Below are 18,181 nucleotides of genomic sequence, written 5' to 3'. Positions count from 1 at the left end.
TAAGCAGACGGCACATACAGTATGTACCACGTTCTATCCCATGACTGCACTTTAGATGCTCACTTACACTTCCATTGCATGCCTGTACACCCTCCTTGTTTTCTGTCTGTTGGTCCAAGTTAGTAATTCACAGATTACTTGTTAAAGGTGTTTAATAAAAACCTACTGATGCTTGTCGTGCCATCACTTAAATTAATTGACAGACCTGTACTAAAATTGCCACCATCATTTTTTAGTCCCTTTGTACAATCCATTATCACGGATGAACGTCCCTTAAAATATGAAGCCAAAGGTTAGTGTCATTTAAAAGAAACTCAGAGATTTTGGTTACCAAGTATTCAGAATACTCTGCCACTGAAATTGTGTTTATTCACAGCAGACACTTCAGCTTATTTCCTATACAAAGTACGGTTCAACTGTCATAGCTCGAGTTGGAGTAGTGTATGCGCAGAAACTTATCCTGTATGTCTGCATTTGTCGTTGTTGGAGCCCCTTACTGTTGTTACAAAACAACACGTTGGACTGACTGGCCACTGTAAATGAGTGTTGTTTTGTTTTTGGGGAGTTTTTCTTGTCTTCTTAAGTAGTCAAGTCTTGGGGGCCTGTCCAAACGCAGGGCCTATTAAAGCCCATCAAGGCATTCCTTGTGTGATGTTCGGCTTTACAAGAAATACATTGTTGTTGTACAAGTGAGCCTGGCAAAAACACTGACATCCTGAACAGACTGCTTTTTTAGAATTATGTGTTACCCGGATAAAGTTTATTTGTGCCGCCATCCCCAAAATTATTTATATTTGAACCCAGTAGTCCCCACAAACTTCAGAAATGTCATACCCATTTAGGTGACATGGAACCACCTTGATTTTTGAATAATGCTAAATTTCATTTTAAAGGAGTTTATTTTTTGAAAGCCTTGTATACTTAATGAAAAAGAGGCAGGAAAGAAGTCAGAGTTTATGCGATAGGCACTGCAGAGTGCATTTCTAACAGGGTGTATTATTTAAAGGCCAGCAATGTCTAACATTCAAGCAATGAAAGTCAAATGTACATATAAAATGTAAAACGTAGGGCTCCAAAGAGGTGTTGTGCTCCACCATGTTGCCTCATAGCATGGGGGACCTGAGTGTAGTTTCTGGACTTATCACTCCATCCTCTCGCTGGCCATGTGGGTTTTTTTGTCAAGATCCACCTGATAACTTAACTGACAGCTCTAAGTATGCTCAGTGTGTGTGTGTTGGGGGGCACACGTGCCTTGTGAACAGCTGCAATCCTATCCAGCTTTGTTTCCTGCCCTGTGCCTGATGCTCCCCCAGCCCTAAAGTGTAGAAAGCTGGTCCAGAAATAGGAGGGATGGATCTGTTGTCCAGCCCTTTGACCTTGCATGATGTCTTTGGCCTTGGGGGAATTCTTCAAAACTGGGAGAATGTGCAGCTTTAACAGAGTAGGCATCCAGAACAAATATAAATCTGAGAATCTGACTCTTACTCTGATATGATGTATTTAAACATATGATGGTACATCAATATCAATGGCAGATGCTGCATGGTAGAGCAGTGGTTAGTGCTGATGCTGCTGCTGCTACATGGACTCTGCATCCTCTGTTCAAGTCTTACACCTGGTTGTTGTTGTCAGTGTGGGTTTAATTCTGGGTACACCTAGTTTTTCCTCCCACAGCCCCATAGATATGCCATGTAGACTGACCAGAAATTCCTCATTGAGCCCATGTGGGTGAGTAGGCCTTGCAATGCATTGGCACACTATCCAAAGTTTATTCCTACCAGCACCAAATGCTGCAAGGACAGGCTCCAGCCTCAAACAACTTGTGAGCATGTTATGTTATGACAATAGTGGCAAGTTTAAAAAGAGACGATAGAATAAACACATAAAACTGTAACTAAATACCCATCGTTCAGTTAGCAAAATGTTAAGCTAAAGATGTGAGCTAAAATCAAAACAAAGAAAAGTCTGCTTAAATTCTCTAGAGCAGTCATTATATTTGACATTGTGGCCTACAATGGTATGCTGTTGCTCTTTTTACAATCAAATCATTATTTTTGATTTTAATTCTTCCTTTACTCTGATAGCAATTTCATTTACAGGGAAGTGTTTGTCAATGTGATCACACTTTTGTTGCTCCAATTTAATTTTCAGAATAGTAATAGAGACAGTTATGTAAAACATTTTTTGCCACCCATGTAATTTCACTCCATTTATAAAACAAATGTGTTGAAATGTAGACCACAAAGCTTGTAATGATTTTTAAATGTAATAGAAACCTGTGTTATATGATACGGCAATTAGAGAAATCCATCCAAAATTCACTCTGGAAGATATTTTTCAGAATACAATAAAGTCAGAAAAGATCCAATTTCTTTGGATGAATGAGCATAAACTATGTCCCCAGCTTCCAACAAGTCTGTTTTTTATATAACTGACTTGTCCCCATTTCTGTATTTATTTTGTCAATTAACAAATACAGTGGTGTCTTTTTTATTTCTTCACATAAATACATTATGTTAAGGCATGTGTATTTTTACATTACCAACAATTTTGCTTAATGTGATCTTGTTCAGGGGTTTGCTTTTGAAATATGGCATTGTAGCAGTGACAGTAGAGGTGAAGAGGCAAAGTGACACAATGGTTAGCACTGCTGTCACACAGCTCCACTGATATGAGGACAAAACTGCAGACAATACTTCAGATGTGGACTTACAACCAAAATATACAACTTAAATAAATTCTGATCCCCAAATGGGGCACTACAGTATATTACTTACCTTCTCATTAGTCTTCTATACAGTGTCTGGTTGTGGATAGTAACAAGTTCAATGGCAGTCCTCGGTCTTTTTCTTAATGTTCAAGCTGTGCTACCTGTATTAGACAGATTGAAATCTTAATAATCAAAGTAGACATCAGCATTAATTTGCAGTGCCCCATCTTTTGGAATGAATTTTGTAATGTGTGTAGCAAAAAAATGCATTGCATTTGTCATTCCAACAGACTGCGAATAACAAACATTTGTAGTAATAAAATACTGCTTGAAAAGCACCATTTGTTGGAATAAAAATCTGAGGCATTTTACTACTACAAATGTTTTGTGTTGTGCCATTTGTTGGAATGACAGAAACATAGCAACTGGACGGACACACAGATAGACACAAAGACACCCATTTATTAAGGTGAATATTTTTTTACTTCATTTCCTTCTGTTTTTGAGTACTACATGTAGATCTTTGCTTTTGTTTATGATATGTTTCATCTGCCACATATCACCTCACATTTCATCTTTCCTTCCAGTTCTATCTGTTGGGATTTCACTGCCCCCTACTAATTTACTGTACTTTTTATAATACGCATTTTTATATTAGTTTTTATCTAGACGAAAGTAATGACTCCAGCTCCGTGGGACCCCATTTTTTTCTCCTTCCTTAATTTAAGAGAAAGTTCGTCACTCCTGGACTTTTTCTTATGTATTTAAGACATCACACTCTGAACCCTTGCCTCTTGTGTGTTGGTGGTGATGTGTCTTATCAAAAGCATTTTGAAATGAATGGTAGGTAATACATTCAGGGTGTTTCAGAGTGTGAGCCGGTTGCCATACTGTGAAGACACAGATCTCTGCAGAAGGTGTTAGCCGTCTGATTCACAAAAGTTCTTCCCTAACTTGGTTGATTTAGTCAGCTGTCTGTCTGCTTCATACTAAGGTTGTGAACATAGCGACTTGAGTCTGATAACATGTAGGAATGAGCCACAGTGGGCACTAAAAGTGTACCTGATCTTTGTTACAGCATCATACAAGAATTTATTAACTACAGGCATTACATTTTTGTGCTTTCTTGCTTTCTAATGCTGGTTAGTAATTTCACCTTTATGAAGGTTTGTACTATTAAAAGTAAGTTTTTAACTTTAGCACATTTATTATTACTGTCTCATATATTTCCTGAATTTAGTCCTAAGCTCGCTGTCCTGTTTCACGTATTTTAAAGTGACTTGCACATAAACCTGCCCAATGCATTAGCGCCCCTTTACTTCAAATGCAACTCCCCCGCCCCCCTTGGTTAAGCCTTTCTAAAGGCAATGAAGCACCCCATAAGCTTGTGCACCTTAATTCAGGCCAAGATTGTAAAAATGTGTTTAAAGTTCTGATCTTTCCAGTCTTATGTAGGCCAGCATGTGGCACATACAGAATTTCAAAGAACTTCCCCTTCCTGTGAGCTTTCCACACATAGTAGCTCTTCGATTGATGTATGTGTTACAGAACTGGCAGCCACCCGTTACTGATGTCATATATGGGCTGGTCCACTGCAGGATTTAATCCAGGGTCCTAATACTCCTGCACTAGAAAGGTAACACACTGCCAGACACCCGATCACTGCTACACATCTCCCTAATAATTGACTCCTCTACTGGAGCAATTTCTTCTTTTTTAGGATGAATTTAGAGGTGAGCTGCTGAGGCTCCCCAGATTTGGTAGAGACACTTTCACACACAGCAGAATATAATTTTCTCAGACTGGTTTAACCCAAATTAGGGTTGCAGAGAAGGGGCTGGAATCTATCCTTGTGTCATTAGGCACAAGCAGAAACCAGCCCTGAACAGGATGCCAGTGCTTTCAGGGTGTAAGTGGAACAAACAACATGGCCAAGATGGAGTCAACAGGTGATCAAAATTGTATGTCTTTAGAGATGTGGAAACAAAACCCAGACAGACATGGCTTGAAAGTGTGGACTCCAAACAGTATGATTACCAGGATTTAAACCCAGAATGCTGGATATATTTGGCAGCAGTGCTATTAACTGTTCCATCGTGCCACTGCTGTTGGTCTCTGACATTACTCGACCCTGAACAGCTATGTGGTCCGTGCTTCACATTTGTGACTCGTCTGTCCCTCCTTTTTGATTGAAGTGTCCTTCAGCATCACTGTTAGGGTACATTTTATTTTCCTACAGTAAGTATGTATGTGTAAGTGCCTCCAATTTCCTATTGCAGTATAAGTTGCACCTCCTCAACGAAAGTAACTTTGATCTTTTGGTGCAAGAAAGGAAACCCCTTTCACAGAAGGATTCCCCTTAGAGCGCTGCTTCCATAGATCTGAACATGTACCATGTGATAAAGACCCCTTTTTCCTTTATTTACCCCTCTGCTCCAAAGTTTAAAATTACAAATCAAATAATTCAGACATTGCGATTAATGTGCACATTGCAGACTTGCATTTAAGGGGATTTGCATACATTTGGGTCACACCATATAGAATGACAACACTTTTTCTACCTGGCCCTCCATTTCAGGACACCATAATGTTTGCAACAGTTGGCATAACAGCTGTTTGGGTTTACTCAGGTGGGTTTCCTTGCTTCATAAGACACCTCGGCTTGCTTCTGCCAATTGGAGTTTGCCATGAAATCACCACTATTCCCCTTGAAATGGCCGAATGAGTCATGCGAGCATTCAGAAATCGTCTCGAAGAGTGTATCACTAATGATGGCCACCACCTTGAAGACATCATTTTTAAAACACAGTTTTGTATACCCTTCCTTGTGTCATAATGCAATTTATTTTATCTTGTTGTGTTTTTGCAGAATAAATGTTTGAAATGTAGTACTTCTTTTTGGCCCACCCAAGCTCTGTCATTCCCTATCCATGTAGACACTGCATGTTTTCCTGTGTCTGTATTATTTGTTTTAGCGACATCTTAAAGACATAGACATGAGGATAATTTGTAATTCTGATTTGGCCAGGGATGAATGTGGAAGCTTATGTGAGTGGATTAGACCCTGCCTTGCACCCAGTGCTGCCTGGATTGACACTGCCTCCCTGTTACCCTAAACTGGATAAGCAGATATGGAAATGGGTGACTGGATGATTCACTATGTCACCCTGAGCCAGCCATTTGCCTTGTCTGTGCTCTGGCTGTTAAAAATGTATATGTAAGTAACTACGACGCAGTTGTGATGGGGTTCCCTATAGAAAGATGCTACAGTATATAAATAAGAGTTTGTTGAGCCTGTAAGAACTGAACTTCTGAGTGACACTGACAGCCTAAGACTGCTGGGACCTTGTAAATGATGCCATCCATGTTCTCTAGTTTTTCAGTTTTGTTATACTCTACAGTGTAGCTGGTAGATGGCAGGTAAAATCGCCCCAGCCTTTGTATTGAAACTGTGTAACATCATGAGTGTTCCCATTGAACCTTAACATTCCCTATTTATTCCCCATATAGTATATTCAAGTTTTGTTAGAATTTTTTGACTGCATGCTTTATGTGAGCAGTAACATCATGCATATATTTAACAAAATCTAAACATCAAACTGTGGCTTATAAACATTCCCCTCTTTTAATGCTGTTCCACATTTTTTAGTAATAACAACAATAAATTCAATTCACTGCAAACAGTTCAAAGTGCTTTTTAAAATACAGTTTAACTTATGAAAAGTATATTTATAAAGACTAAAACATCTACTGAACATAATAATAATAATAATAATAATAATAATAATAATAATAATAATAATAATAATAATAGACAGGCACCTGGTCCAAGTACTGCCAAGATAGGCACCCTCCCTCCTTTTCTAAAAAAGATTCAATAGATTTGAGAAAATGATGTTATAGTAATAGGAATAATTAGAAAAAGGGTAGTCATAATTTTTTTATGGTAGAATGCAGACATTTAAGTAAGTAACTGGGATTTTTATTTTACAATTGGTTGTGAAAGCTCAAGCAAACAGTTGAACAGATTTTTCTAAGATATCAGAACATGGAGTACCTGCCCCTGTAAGTTCTCACTTGGCCCGTTTGCTCGAACACACATGAAGAGTCACACATACTGACTGTTCCTGGATGTTAGCTGAATGTGTGCACTCAAGATGTTTCAGATGTCTTCAGGTTAAAGACATCAACTTTTGGAAGTCCAAGTAATAGTTCATCTTCAAACAAACCCCACATTATGAATGCAGTGTTTGAAGGAAATGTAGAATAAGGTTTATTAAAAGCACACATTAGAGAAAGGGTACTGAAACTCCCATAAACCAAAGTGAATCCTTCTTTAAAAGAAAATACAGCAGAGATCGAAATATTTCTTGAAAAGGAGATCTTCTGAAATGGAGTATAGTATTCAGGTAATATGAGAGGAGAGGCTGCCAAAGGCACTATTACTGGCACTATCAATCATACAGTATCATCATAGTTTCTCGATGCTTAGAAAATCTGAATGAAGACCACTGTTAACTGGATAAATTGTGAAATGGTCCGTCTGGCACAAGTGTGACACAGCACATCATCCTGAAAACACCATTCTTACTGTAAAGCACAATGGTGGCTGCATCATAGTACACTTTTCAAAAGAGAAAGTAAATGTAGTAAAAACAAAAAAATATCTGTTAAAGTCTATAAGTGACGTAAAAACCTTAGCAAATAATCTTTGTCTATCAGGCTATTAACCAAAATCATAAAGGAGCAGCTTAACGTCAAAATGTCACTGTTTTTAATCATAAATAAATGGCAGACAGTGAAAACTGTTGTCTAGTAACATTTAGAAGCCAACTTGAAGCCTACGCCTGAGATGAATGAGTGCAGACTGAACATCCAGAGGTGCAGAGCTGTTACATATTTAACCTCACAGGCTGAATTTCTGAATTTCTGCTGAACGTCGTTTCCACAAAATGTTAACCAAAGTTTCAAGAGTCTATACCATGCATCCATCCATCCATTATCCAACCCGCTATAGCCTAACTACAGGGTCACGTGGGTCTGCTGGAGCCAATCCCAGCCAACACAGGGCGCAAGGCAGGAAACAAGCCCTGGGCAGGGTGCCAGCCCAGCAAAGTGATTTGAATATTTCCCAAAAAATTCTAATACATATACGGTAGTTATACCCATTATTTTAATAAAGTAAAATGTGGACTGAATACCATATTACACAAATCATTGAACACAATGTTAAAATGCTGACTGTGCTTGAATGGACTTTTTCTGGAGAGGTGCTGTCTTCAATGCCACATCATACTGAGGGTCTAAATGGACCGTTTTGTTTTTTGTCAGCTCTCCACTCTTCAGTTTCGTCTTTTAAATATTCTGTTTCATGATTGTGTTTCCTCCTGGATTCAATTAGCTGTTCACATTTTTCAGTTGTGGATGTAGCTGTCGTCTCTTCATGTCTTTTAACACAAATAGTTAGCACTGCAGTTATCTATTCTGAATAGCTGATTTGTCGCTTTATGCTTTATTTAAGTATGATTTGTCTGTTCATTTGCGGTAAAAAAAAAACAAACTGATAAGAAGGTTTAAAATGGATGAATGTACTGATAAGTCGAATGCTACAGGTAGAGCACCACAGAAAAGCATACTGTATAGACGAACAGACGTGTAAGGAATAAAGAAATATTCCTAATACTTTAAGCTGTAATAAAAAGAATACATTTACAAAGGCTGGAATGATCAACTTGGGTGTTAATTTATTCCCACCCATTTAATGACTCCCATAGAGAAATATATTCAAAGAACGGATTAGCAGTGATTTGTTTTTTTCTATATTTACCTTGCCTGATTCTAATTAAACAAAGTGTAGCTCAGTGGGGTGTTTCTGAAGAGAGCATATGTAACTGTCTTTGTCTTCACCTTCATCCACACATCCATTTTCTTAACACACGTTTGTAACAAACAGCCTAACCCTGCTGTGTCAGGCACAAGGCAGGAACCATACGGGAAACAGCAGCTAGACTTGGACTGTGTCAGTGTGTTCACCAATCAAACTAACATTCACATCTTTAGGAGCTCAAGCCTATTTGGTCAGCAGTGGTCCAAACATGTGAGGCAGTACTGCGGAATTTTCCAGTACATCATGAGGCCCACTCATACGCACACACACACACACACACACGGCCAGCGTAGATTCATTATTCCACCTAACACGAACTTCTTTGGGAAAACTGGAGAAGTCAGTAAATCCTACACTAACATAGAAAGAACATTCAGCTTCACCCGCTGAACTTCTTGGACCTGTGAAGCAGCAGCACCAACCACTATGCCATCCACTGTGCAGATGTTTGTCAAATTGTATTGTTGCCTTTATTGATTAGATTAGATAAACATTATTAATCCCAAGGGGAAATTCACATGCATACAGCAGCAGAAACATAAAGCTAGGATACAGACTCATAAGGATGGGTAAGCACCATAATAATTTTGGAGCTTCTATCCATTAACAGTGGTGCTTAACTTGGTATTCAGTGAGCCTAAGCCCAGTATCTTTAGTTCACCCCACACCTGGCAGTGTATAAAATGTGTAAAAGGTCAGTGCTCTTAGAGCAAGAAAGACAAGCCCATTGTAAATTATTATTTCTCACTGCTTATTATTCTTTTTGCTCAAATATCAGAAATTCCATTTTTCTGTAAGAGACTCTTAATAACCAAGACTCATTGTTCTCTAGAATGTACCCATTTCTGTGATGGTAAAGGGTCCTTACAATTGCCATCTCAGAAAAGGAGTGGAACTCAGCCATACGTAGAGCACACTCTAGTTTTATATGCAACAAGCTTTCCATAATTCAACTAAAAGTCTTTCATCGATCAAATTGATCTCATTTAAAGTTTTCCCAAATGTACCCAAGTCAAGACTCAACCTGCAGACATTGTCACCCAGCGCCAGCATCACTAGCTCCCATGTTTTGGGAATGCACTAAATTAACATTATTTTGGACCAAAATCGTTACAAACTCCTCATAGAGCATCACCGTAGCAGTCTCTCCTCACCCATAAACTGTGGTATCTGGTGTACCCCCGGATGGCATTAAAGCACATAGGAGTAAGTCGACCGTCGTAGCCCATGCCATACTACTAGCACACAGACTTATTTTGCTCAATTGGCAGAATCCCAACCCACCTTCAATAACTCAGTGGGTAAGCGACATTCAGTATTACCTCAAATTAGAAATGTGGGTGAGGTTCAGTTTTTTGTTTTTTTATTCAATTTTTTCCCTTATATTTCTATTTTTCTTTTGTATTTATTTTAAAATAAATGGTTTTATCTGTTATTATTTCTATATATTTCTGAATGCTACACTGCCATTGTAATGTTGTGGTATTTCAAAATAAAAAAAGTGTTCATTTCTGTAATTTCAGCACATTATGTCTGCTTCTGCAATACACATTTTGGGGTTAGTGATAATATTTTATGTTTAAGTTAATATGTACTAAACGTATTTATAAAGTGCAATATTTTCAATTTCTTACAAATAAAAGACATCAAGTTGCCCTGTAATCAAGTGCAGGGACTGTAAATGATGTTTTGACTCTCCACGGTCAGAAGTGAGAAAATTGTCTTTTGGTTTAACAAAAATGGAAAGCCTCCAAGATTTCACATTTTGGAAGTTCGTTTTTGGAAACACAGCATTAACCCTAATCTTCGGCCAATTAGACCTTGTCAGACCTTTTCCTCCTGTCCTTAAATTGTTTCTAGTAACAGAATCTCTGTTATGTGTTTTTTTTTTTGTTTTTTGTTTTTTGCCAGTTGTTTAGTAAATATTTTTAAAGTGGGTGTTTGGTACAAAGAATTAAGTACATTATCTAATATCTCTGTTAACCTGTGTTTTGGGGACTCTGGGTGTTTAAGAAGAAATGAGTTTTAAGACATGCTGTATGCATCCCAACATATTTTAACTTATTTGAGCCTTTTACTGAAACCAATCAAGGTGATTTTCTTCCATTCCCCCCCTCATTCTGCCAGCTCCCCGTGAACCCAAATTAGCTTAGAAATCTTACAATTTATAATATTGTCAATTTGACCATAAACATTTTTTTGTTTGTTTTTTTATCACGTATACTGTGAACTCTAATCTGTTTTACATGAAGAGTATGGCCAGTTTTTGTTCCAGGTATCTCACATTAGATAAGTGCACAACACTTCATTTCCCTTTTTCCCAGAAAATTAAATTCTCTTATAAAGCATCTTAAATTGTTTCTGCATAGGTGATGTGTTTTTATTTCTCTCCTTGGGATTTGTAAACTTTGCAGTTGTGTCATTTTCAGAGACATCACTGTTCTACTACAAAAGGACATACAAGCCGTCTGATGTGCTCAGAAAGGAGCTTCCTGCTGAGTGGATTGTTTTTCCTAGGCCTTTGTGAGCTCCATCTGTTGGGCCATCTGTCCCAGGGCCTCCCATCTTTATTTATTTTTATTCTTCTCTCTTGTCTCCCAGGTCCAAACATTCAGAGGCCCTCACTGGTGCGAGTACTGTGCTAATTTCATGTGGGGGCTCATCGCTCAGGGAGTCAGATGTTCAGGTAACAGTTTTTATCTTTATGCTGTAGGACTTTCTACAATATTTAAAACATGGCTTTTTAAATCAAAACAATTCAAATATAATTTCATAATTTGTAATGGAGTGTGTCATACAACATCAAAATAAATTCAGATCCAAGTTATGATAGAAAGATGTGCAGAACTAATTATTCTATTTTCATTGAATTGAATAGAGGATTGAGGATTGGCACAGTGGTTGGCACTACTGCCTAACAGCTTGAGGGTCTGGGTTCAGTTCTCTTCCCCCTTGTCTTTGTGCAGTTTGCATTTGATCCCTGCATTTTTGTGTATTTTCTTCTTATTTCCCATATCCCAGTCCATTTCTGCAAGCTCCACAGATAGTAAGTGAGCTGCCATTTGAGCCCAGTTGCAGGAGACTGGGTTTGAATCCTGGCTAGTATGGTGAATAAAGGTGTTTGAGATGTCTGAGAAATTGAGACCAACATAAAACGTAAAGACGCCCAACATATGTTCTTTCTCAAGGATTTAATTCCTGCATCTGCCATATTGCTTGTTTGATTACTTTTAATTGTCCTGTTTTGTTGTCAGCTATTCTACATATAAGCAATAAACTGTCCAGAAGGCAGTAAGTGGTGCAGGCTGGGAGAAAAGCATCAAGCCTTTTCTATATCTAGAAGACTTGCATTTAGGTTAATTAGCAATTCTAAATTTGCTCGGTATAACTGACTGTGATTCTGGGCTTGTGCTTAGGGACCAATGCTATTATAATGAGCTCCGCAAATTTGTGATGCTTCAGTGAAGCAGACAGGTTTTGGGGAATGGATGCTTAACTCTTATTAAGCCAGCATTGCAAGCCCACATACCAGTAGTGCCAAAGTCTCCTTCATGGAAGAGTATGGAAAAAAAGCAAATGGAAGCAAAGGAGAAAAAAGTATAGATCAACCACAGAGTGTAAAAGGTTTTTTGTAAAAATGTAATAGATGTGGGACTGTATTTTCAGTTGATATCAAATTTTCATTATACCTGAAACAAGTCTAGAGATGTAAACCGCTTTCTTAGGCGTTTAGGTCTCGTAGCCAATCAAAATGTAAAGGAACTCTTTAATAATACCGGGTGGAGTAGCGGTCATGCACGCTCTGATTATTCCTCCATTCATTTTCATCACTGAAATCCTTTCCTGGAAACAGTGGTCAGTAAATGCTCCTCTATGGCCTTCTCTTACCACACCGTTACACGTGGGAACACCAACTTGGTCAAGTATCACATACATTTTTGGGTTACATGTACACAAATTAAGATAGTCCAAGGCCTTGGAAGGAAATATGCGAATGTCCAGCTGTTCACAGGTTTGTATAAATCAAGACAAAAATCAGACAAGTACAGGTTACTTTATACCTATAGACCTTTCCATTATGCTCCAGGATTTGTCCCAGTCTGCTTGTTGTAGTACCACCATCATTAACACATCAAACAGAAACAAGCAAAAAAACCTTCAGGAATCCCTACCACCGTCGCACTATCACTGATATACCACATATCAGACTGGTAAGGACTGACGAAAAGAGCTACAAAATGGCAGTTAAATTAGAAAGCAATGATAATATTTGGGTAGTCTTTAAAAATGCAGTAGCTTGCTTCTTTCAGATAAGGAAGCTCTTTAGCCTCCTTTTTATATTGGCATAAATCTTGCTCCCTTAATAATAATATGTTTCAAACACCACTAAAATATAGAAATAAAGAGCTATTTGAGTCTTTAGTGCAAAACCACAGGTGTTTTACATTAAATAAAAATTCTATTAAACCTTTTGAGGCTGTACTACAATAGATTCTTTGCCGTAGGGTCGAAATAAATACTTCTTATTCTTTCCATTGTAATCTAAGAGGATGTTTTAGGGTAATGATGCTTTCAGTCCTATCAAGTGTCGGTAGCAGACAAAGGCCAATGGCTGTCAAATTGTCTCAGAAGCTAAGATTTAATGACCGTGAGCTCAAGAGCAGCATTTCTGCATGCAGTTACTGGGACTATTTCTGAATTTATCCCGGCCTTGGATCAAATGGCACAAATCAGTTTGGACATGGCATTTATGTGACAGACGAAAAAGAACATGCCAGGTGATATAGCTGGATGGTGACCTAGGATTGTAACCCCAAAACTGGCATTGGATTTCGCTAGCATAATGATCCATTTTTATTAATATTGGTGGGGTTTAATAACTCACAGCGATGCTGTCTAATCAAATTGAAAGATCAAGATAATTGGACTATTTATTTCATGAAAAAATTCTTAACTATTTGCAGAGGACTGTAGACCAGTTTTATAAACTATGGGTGCCTTTATTCCAAAGATTTTAATCAGCCACATTTCGTTCTATAGAACTCCTTTCACAGAGAGGAGCATGGCAAGAAGTGTTACAGGCACATTTTCATAGATGTACTAGACATATTTGTTAACTACGTTATGAGTGCTGGTGTAGTAAGTGACTTTTGCAGAATCAAATAATGTGCTGAGGATTTACATAACCCTGTACGCTTTTAGTTTAAATACAGGCATTCTACCCGCTAGACCTTAGACCTCCCTGCCTGGCTCTCTTTGCAAACACTGCTATTGATTTAAGTTCCTCTGACAATTGTTGTAGGTTCACCTAACGTTTCCATACAATTTTGATCATAGATTACAGATTCTTTTTTATGTTTATACTGTACATCCCCAAAATTTAATATCTGAGTTATACATTGGTGCATTCGGGGACGTTATATTTTTCAGCTAAAGATAAAAGGAAATAAAATTTCCTAGGTCAGTGAATAATGGAGGAACATTTGGTTATTATGCTTTGCCTCCATAGTGGGTCATGTGAAAACAAGTGATTTACAGACAGTAAGATACAAGTCAAAAGTCTCATTTTCTTTTCAAGCTCATGCCAGCCTGCACTGGATTTATGGCCTTGGGAGGTTAATGGATAGTTTTTAGGTAAGCTTTACAAATGATATCCTCTAAATCTGTTCAAGTACTTACAGTAACATTTATATTATTTTAAAAGGTTGCTCTAATTGCTCAGGGTCTAACACAGGTAGCAAATCACTTTAGTAAAATATTCTTTTTGGTGGTATTCATTGCATCCTTATTTTGACAGCTTAAAACATTACAGGGTTTGGATGTAGAACTGTTAAAAGAGTAAAACCAAAGCTCTTCCTTATATTGTACATTGAGCCACTTTTTTCTTGTCACAAAATATTCTACTGTATTTTGCTGCCTGGGTTATGTCTTGACTGTCGCAATATTTACAGATGCGGTGTACTGAATTGAATGGCTGTTGTGTTCAAAATAAGATGGGAGAGGAAAAAGTACACAAGCACAAAACAATGACTAAGCGGTGTGTGTACATGACAATATCTTATTCTTCTTCTGAAAATGTGCAGTGGCCGTTGTGTGATTATACAGCAACTGTAGAGGGCCAACTGCTGAGCACGATACTGTACAGTGGCTATTAGTACCGAAAATGCTTCAAAACTTTGCAGTTGACTAGCCTTTACTTTTCATCCCTGGGAAACATTTATTTTTCCATTGCAAATGAATTAAACAGCTGCAAAAATGGAAACAATGAAGGCTATAAGGAAAATTGGGGAGACTAAATCAAATTTCATCTTAGCATAGACATTTCACAGCTTTTTAATTCGAATTAATACAATGAAGGTGCTGGTCCTTTCGGCTTTCTTGGTGGTTTTCCTCATGTTGTCTGCATGTCTTTATAAATAAGTTTAAAATCCATTGTTTGCAAAAACTGCGATCACATTATACAATAAAACACCAGAAAGCTTGGATTCTTTGTTTGTATTGTTACAGCTAAAATATGATATTTTGTGGCATTTAGGAAATAGATATTTATATGTTGAATGTGCACTACAATAAACTGAACAGAATCTCTTGTTGATGTGATATGTGGTGTGAAATGGAGTCCTGTACAGTGTTGGAGTTAGGAATGAAGACACCATTTTTATTATTAATAATACAAATTCTGTATTAGCACACCCTCGTCACTGACAGGAGATTTTAGGACTAATTTGTTAATTATTGAAGTGCATCTTATATATAACATTTCTTTTCACAAAGTATTTTTTTTAATATTGCTTGCATCGCCCATTTGTACTGTTGGCACAGAGATTACTAGCTCTGCTAGCTGAGGGATCCAGCATCCTTGGTTTAAATCCTGTGCACATTTGCTGTCTGAGTAGAGTTTGCATGTTCTCCCTTTGACTTGTGGATGTTCCCTCTGCAACAGACTGGCATTACCTCTGGCTGTTTTCCTACATTGTGATCTGTGCTGCTGGGATAGGCTCTTGTTCCTAATTATGCTGAATAAGATTACGTATGTTTGGTAACACATGCATAATGTCAACATGGAAACACAGAGCAGGGATTGGCAGGGCTACCTCATAGCTCCAGGATTATGGAGCTAAATCTCAGTCAAGGCATTGTTTGCGCAGAATTTTCCCATTCTCCTCATGTTTGTATGGGCTTTCACCAGTTACTCTGATTTTATTCCCACATCCTTATATTATAGTAGGTTGACTGGTAGTCTTGTGTGAGGGGGTGTGGGTGTGTGAGTGAGAATATCCTACAGTGAACTGTCTATTAGTGCTGCTGTAAAGACCTGTCAGTCAGTGCCGTTCCACATCCCTGCCTACTGACTAGTTCTTCAGGTTTTTTTTCCAAGAGAGTCACCTAAAATCTCCTCTAGTAGCATGTAGCATGGCTGAATAAGAAGCAAATTCATTCTCTCTTAGTTAAGTTATATAATATATATGATTAGTAGAGTATGTTATCTTTCTAGTCATGTGCTTTGTTCTTCCTGGTGATGTAATCCTGATTTGCCCTCCTGAAAAGAACATATAGCTAAGTGGCCAAAAAGAGCAAGACGTGTGTTAGAACATATTGATCTTTCATGATCAAAAATTATATGTGCTAGTAGCTTTATTAGATTTGTGTACTGTGCTGTTAAACACTCTTCCCGCCACATCCCCTACCTTTCTCCATGTCCTGCCTCTTCCTCCTTTCCCCTTTGTCTTGCTCACTTCCTGACTCCCCATTGTGAGATGTCCAGTTCAATGGGATATTTTATTCCTCCATCCAGGTTTACTTTCATTCCCATTCACAACTACATATGTACCAGGAGCGGATCTGTCACCCTGTCTCTCTCACTACTTGATGGATTGTTAGATGTTGCAATAACAAGACGACTTGTGTAATTCTTCTTTTAGCATGACAAGAATTTCTTTTGCTTAGCATAGTCTATCCATTCATTATCCAACCCACTCTATCCTAACTACAGTGTCACAGAGGTCTGCTGGAGCCAATCCCAGTCAACAAAGGGTGCAAGGCAGGAAACAATCCCTGGGCAGGATGCCAGCCCACCGCAGGGCACACACACCAAGCACACACTATGGACAAATTAGGATTGCCAATGCACCAACCTGCATGTCTTTGGACTGTGGGAGGAAACCCACACAGACACGGAGAGAACATGCAAGCTCCACGCAGGGAGGACCCGGGAAGCGAACTCCGATCTCCTAACTGTGAGGAGGCAGCGCTACCCACTGTGCCACCGTGCCGCCCTTAGCAAAGTCTATGCAAACTGTATTTATAGTTTTAATAAACCAAAAACAACTTTAAATGTTCAACATTCATGACTTGTTTTTCAAAGAATTGCACTTTCTGACTTTTTATGGCATGTAGGTTAATTCTGAATGTCTAACAAATATGGTATGCTGTAGCAGGTTACTCTTCCATTCAGTCTATTTTCAACTCTGTAAATACCAAAAGCTTTCATAATTATACTTGTTCTAGGGTTAAACATGTCAAACGGGTTTTCCTCAAAAAGGGTTTGACAATAATAATAAGAAGGGAGTAACCAGACAAAGACCTTTCATTTTAAATACAGTCACAGTGCTTTGTTCCTGTTTCTTCTTTGGATAATAAAGTGTGAACAAAGAAGCATTTTTTTTAAAAGCAGTCATCTGAATTGAGGCTACTGTACAAGAAATTAGTGAAAGATAGAAAGGAAGAGCAAGGCATGGAGTGTCCGTTCCAAGCAGAAGTTAAAAACCTCAAGGTGCAAGAAAAATGCACTTTTTGTTATAACCATTTTTGCAGTAATTTTTACATGGTATTGTTTCCATAGACATGATTACATGCGTCTAACATATATGGCCTGTAGCAAATGATGATCTTTTCAGAGATGTTATGTTGAACCTTTATTAGACACTAGTGAGGCCCAATCTGGAGTACTGTGTACAGTTTTAGTATTCAGGCTACAAAAAGGACATAGCAGCACTAGAAGAACTCCAGAGAAGAGCAACTACACTGATTCCACGGCTACAGGAGATAAATTATGAGGAAAGATTAAAAGCCTTTTCCTTTAAGAGGAGACATGATTGAAGAAATTATCAATGGAATTAGAACAGTGGATAGAGACTGTTATTTTAAAATGAGGTTCATCAAGGACACAGTTGGAAACAACAAGGAATAGCTACCAAGTAGTATGGTAGACAGTAGGACTTTAGAGACTTTGAAAACTAGACTTGATGGTATTTTGAAAGAATTAATTGGATAAGACTTGCAAGCTTTGTTGGGATCAATGGGCTGTTCTCATCTAGATTGTTCTACTGTTCTAATTTGAAATCACTGTCTTAATAAGAGAATGAATAATTTGATAAAAGATTAGATGTAATTATATTGTTAGTTCTGAAGTGTAAATGTATCCTAAGTGCCAGTTAATAAAACATGAACAGTCTGATTAAAACAGAAATATCATCATTACAATACAGCATAAATGATTATAAGATATCAAGCAAAAATGATAGAAAGCTACTGAAACTAAAGTAAAACAATAACTGAATGGGAATACTATTTTTACTGTATTA

The 18,181-nt window shown here is 37.9% G+C and overlaps 1 protein-coding gene across 6 annotated transcripts in view; it reads left to right on the top strand.

Annotated features, from left to right (window-relative positions):
- chn2 (chimerin 2) overlaps positions 1–18,181 on the top strand; it is a 517,847-nt gene that overhangs the window by 467,453 nt on the left and 32,213 nt on the right. For all 6 annotated transcript variants that reach the window (XM_039736389.1, XM_039736390.1, XM_039736388.1 and 3 more), the window contains one exon: positions 11,199–11,283. In XM_039736389.1, coding sequence (XP_039592323.1) covers positions 11,199–11,283 — 85 coding nt within the window. The remainder of the gene's footprint in view (positions 1–11,198; positions 11,284–18,181) is intronic.

The sequence above is a fragment of the Polypterus senegalus genome, chromosome 15 (assembly GCF_016835505.1).
Source record: "Polypterus senegalus isolate Bchr_013 chromosome 15, ASM1683550v1, whole genome shotgun sequence".
In the NCBI taxonomy this organism is placed as follows: Eukaryota; Metazoa; Chordata; class Cladistia; order Polypteriformes; family Polypteridae; genus Polypterus; species Polypterus senegalus.
The sequence above is the reverse complement of the archived record's forward strand: the minus strand, read 5'-3'. Positions and strand labels throughout refer to the sequence as shown.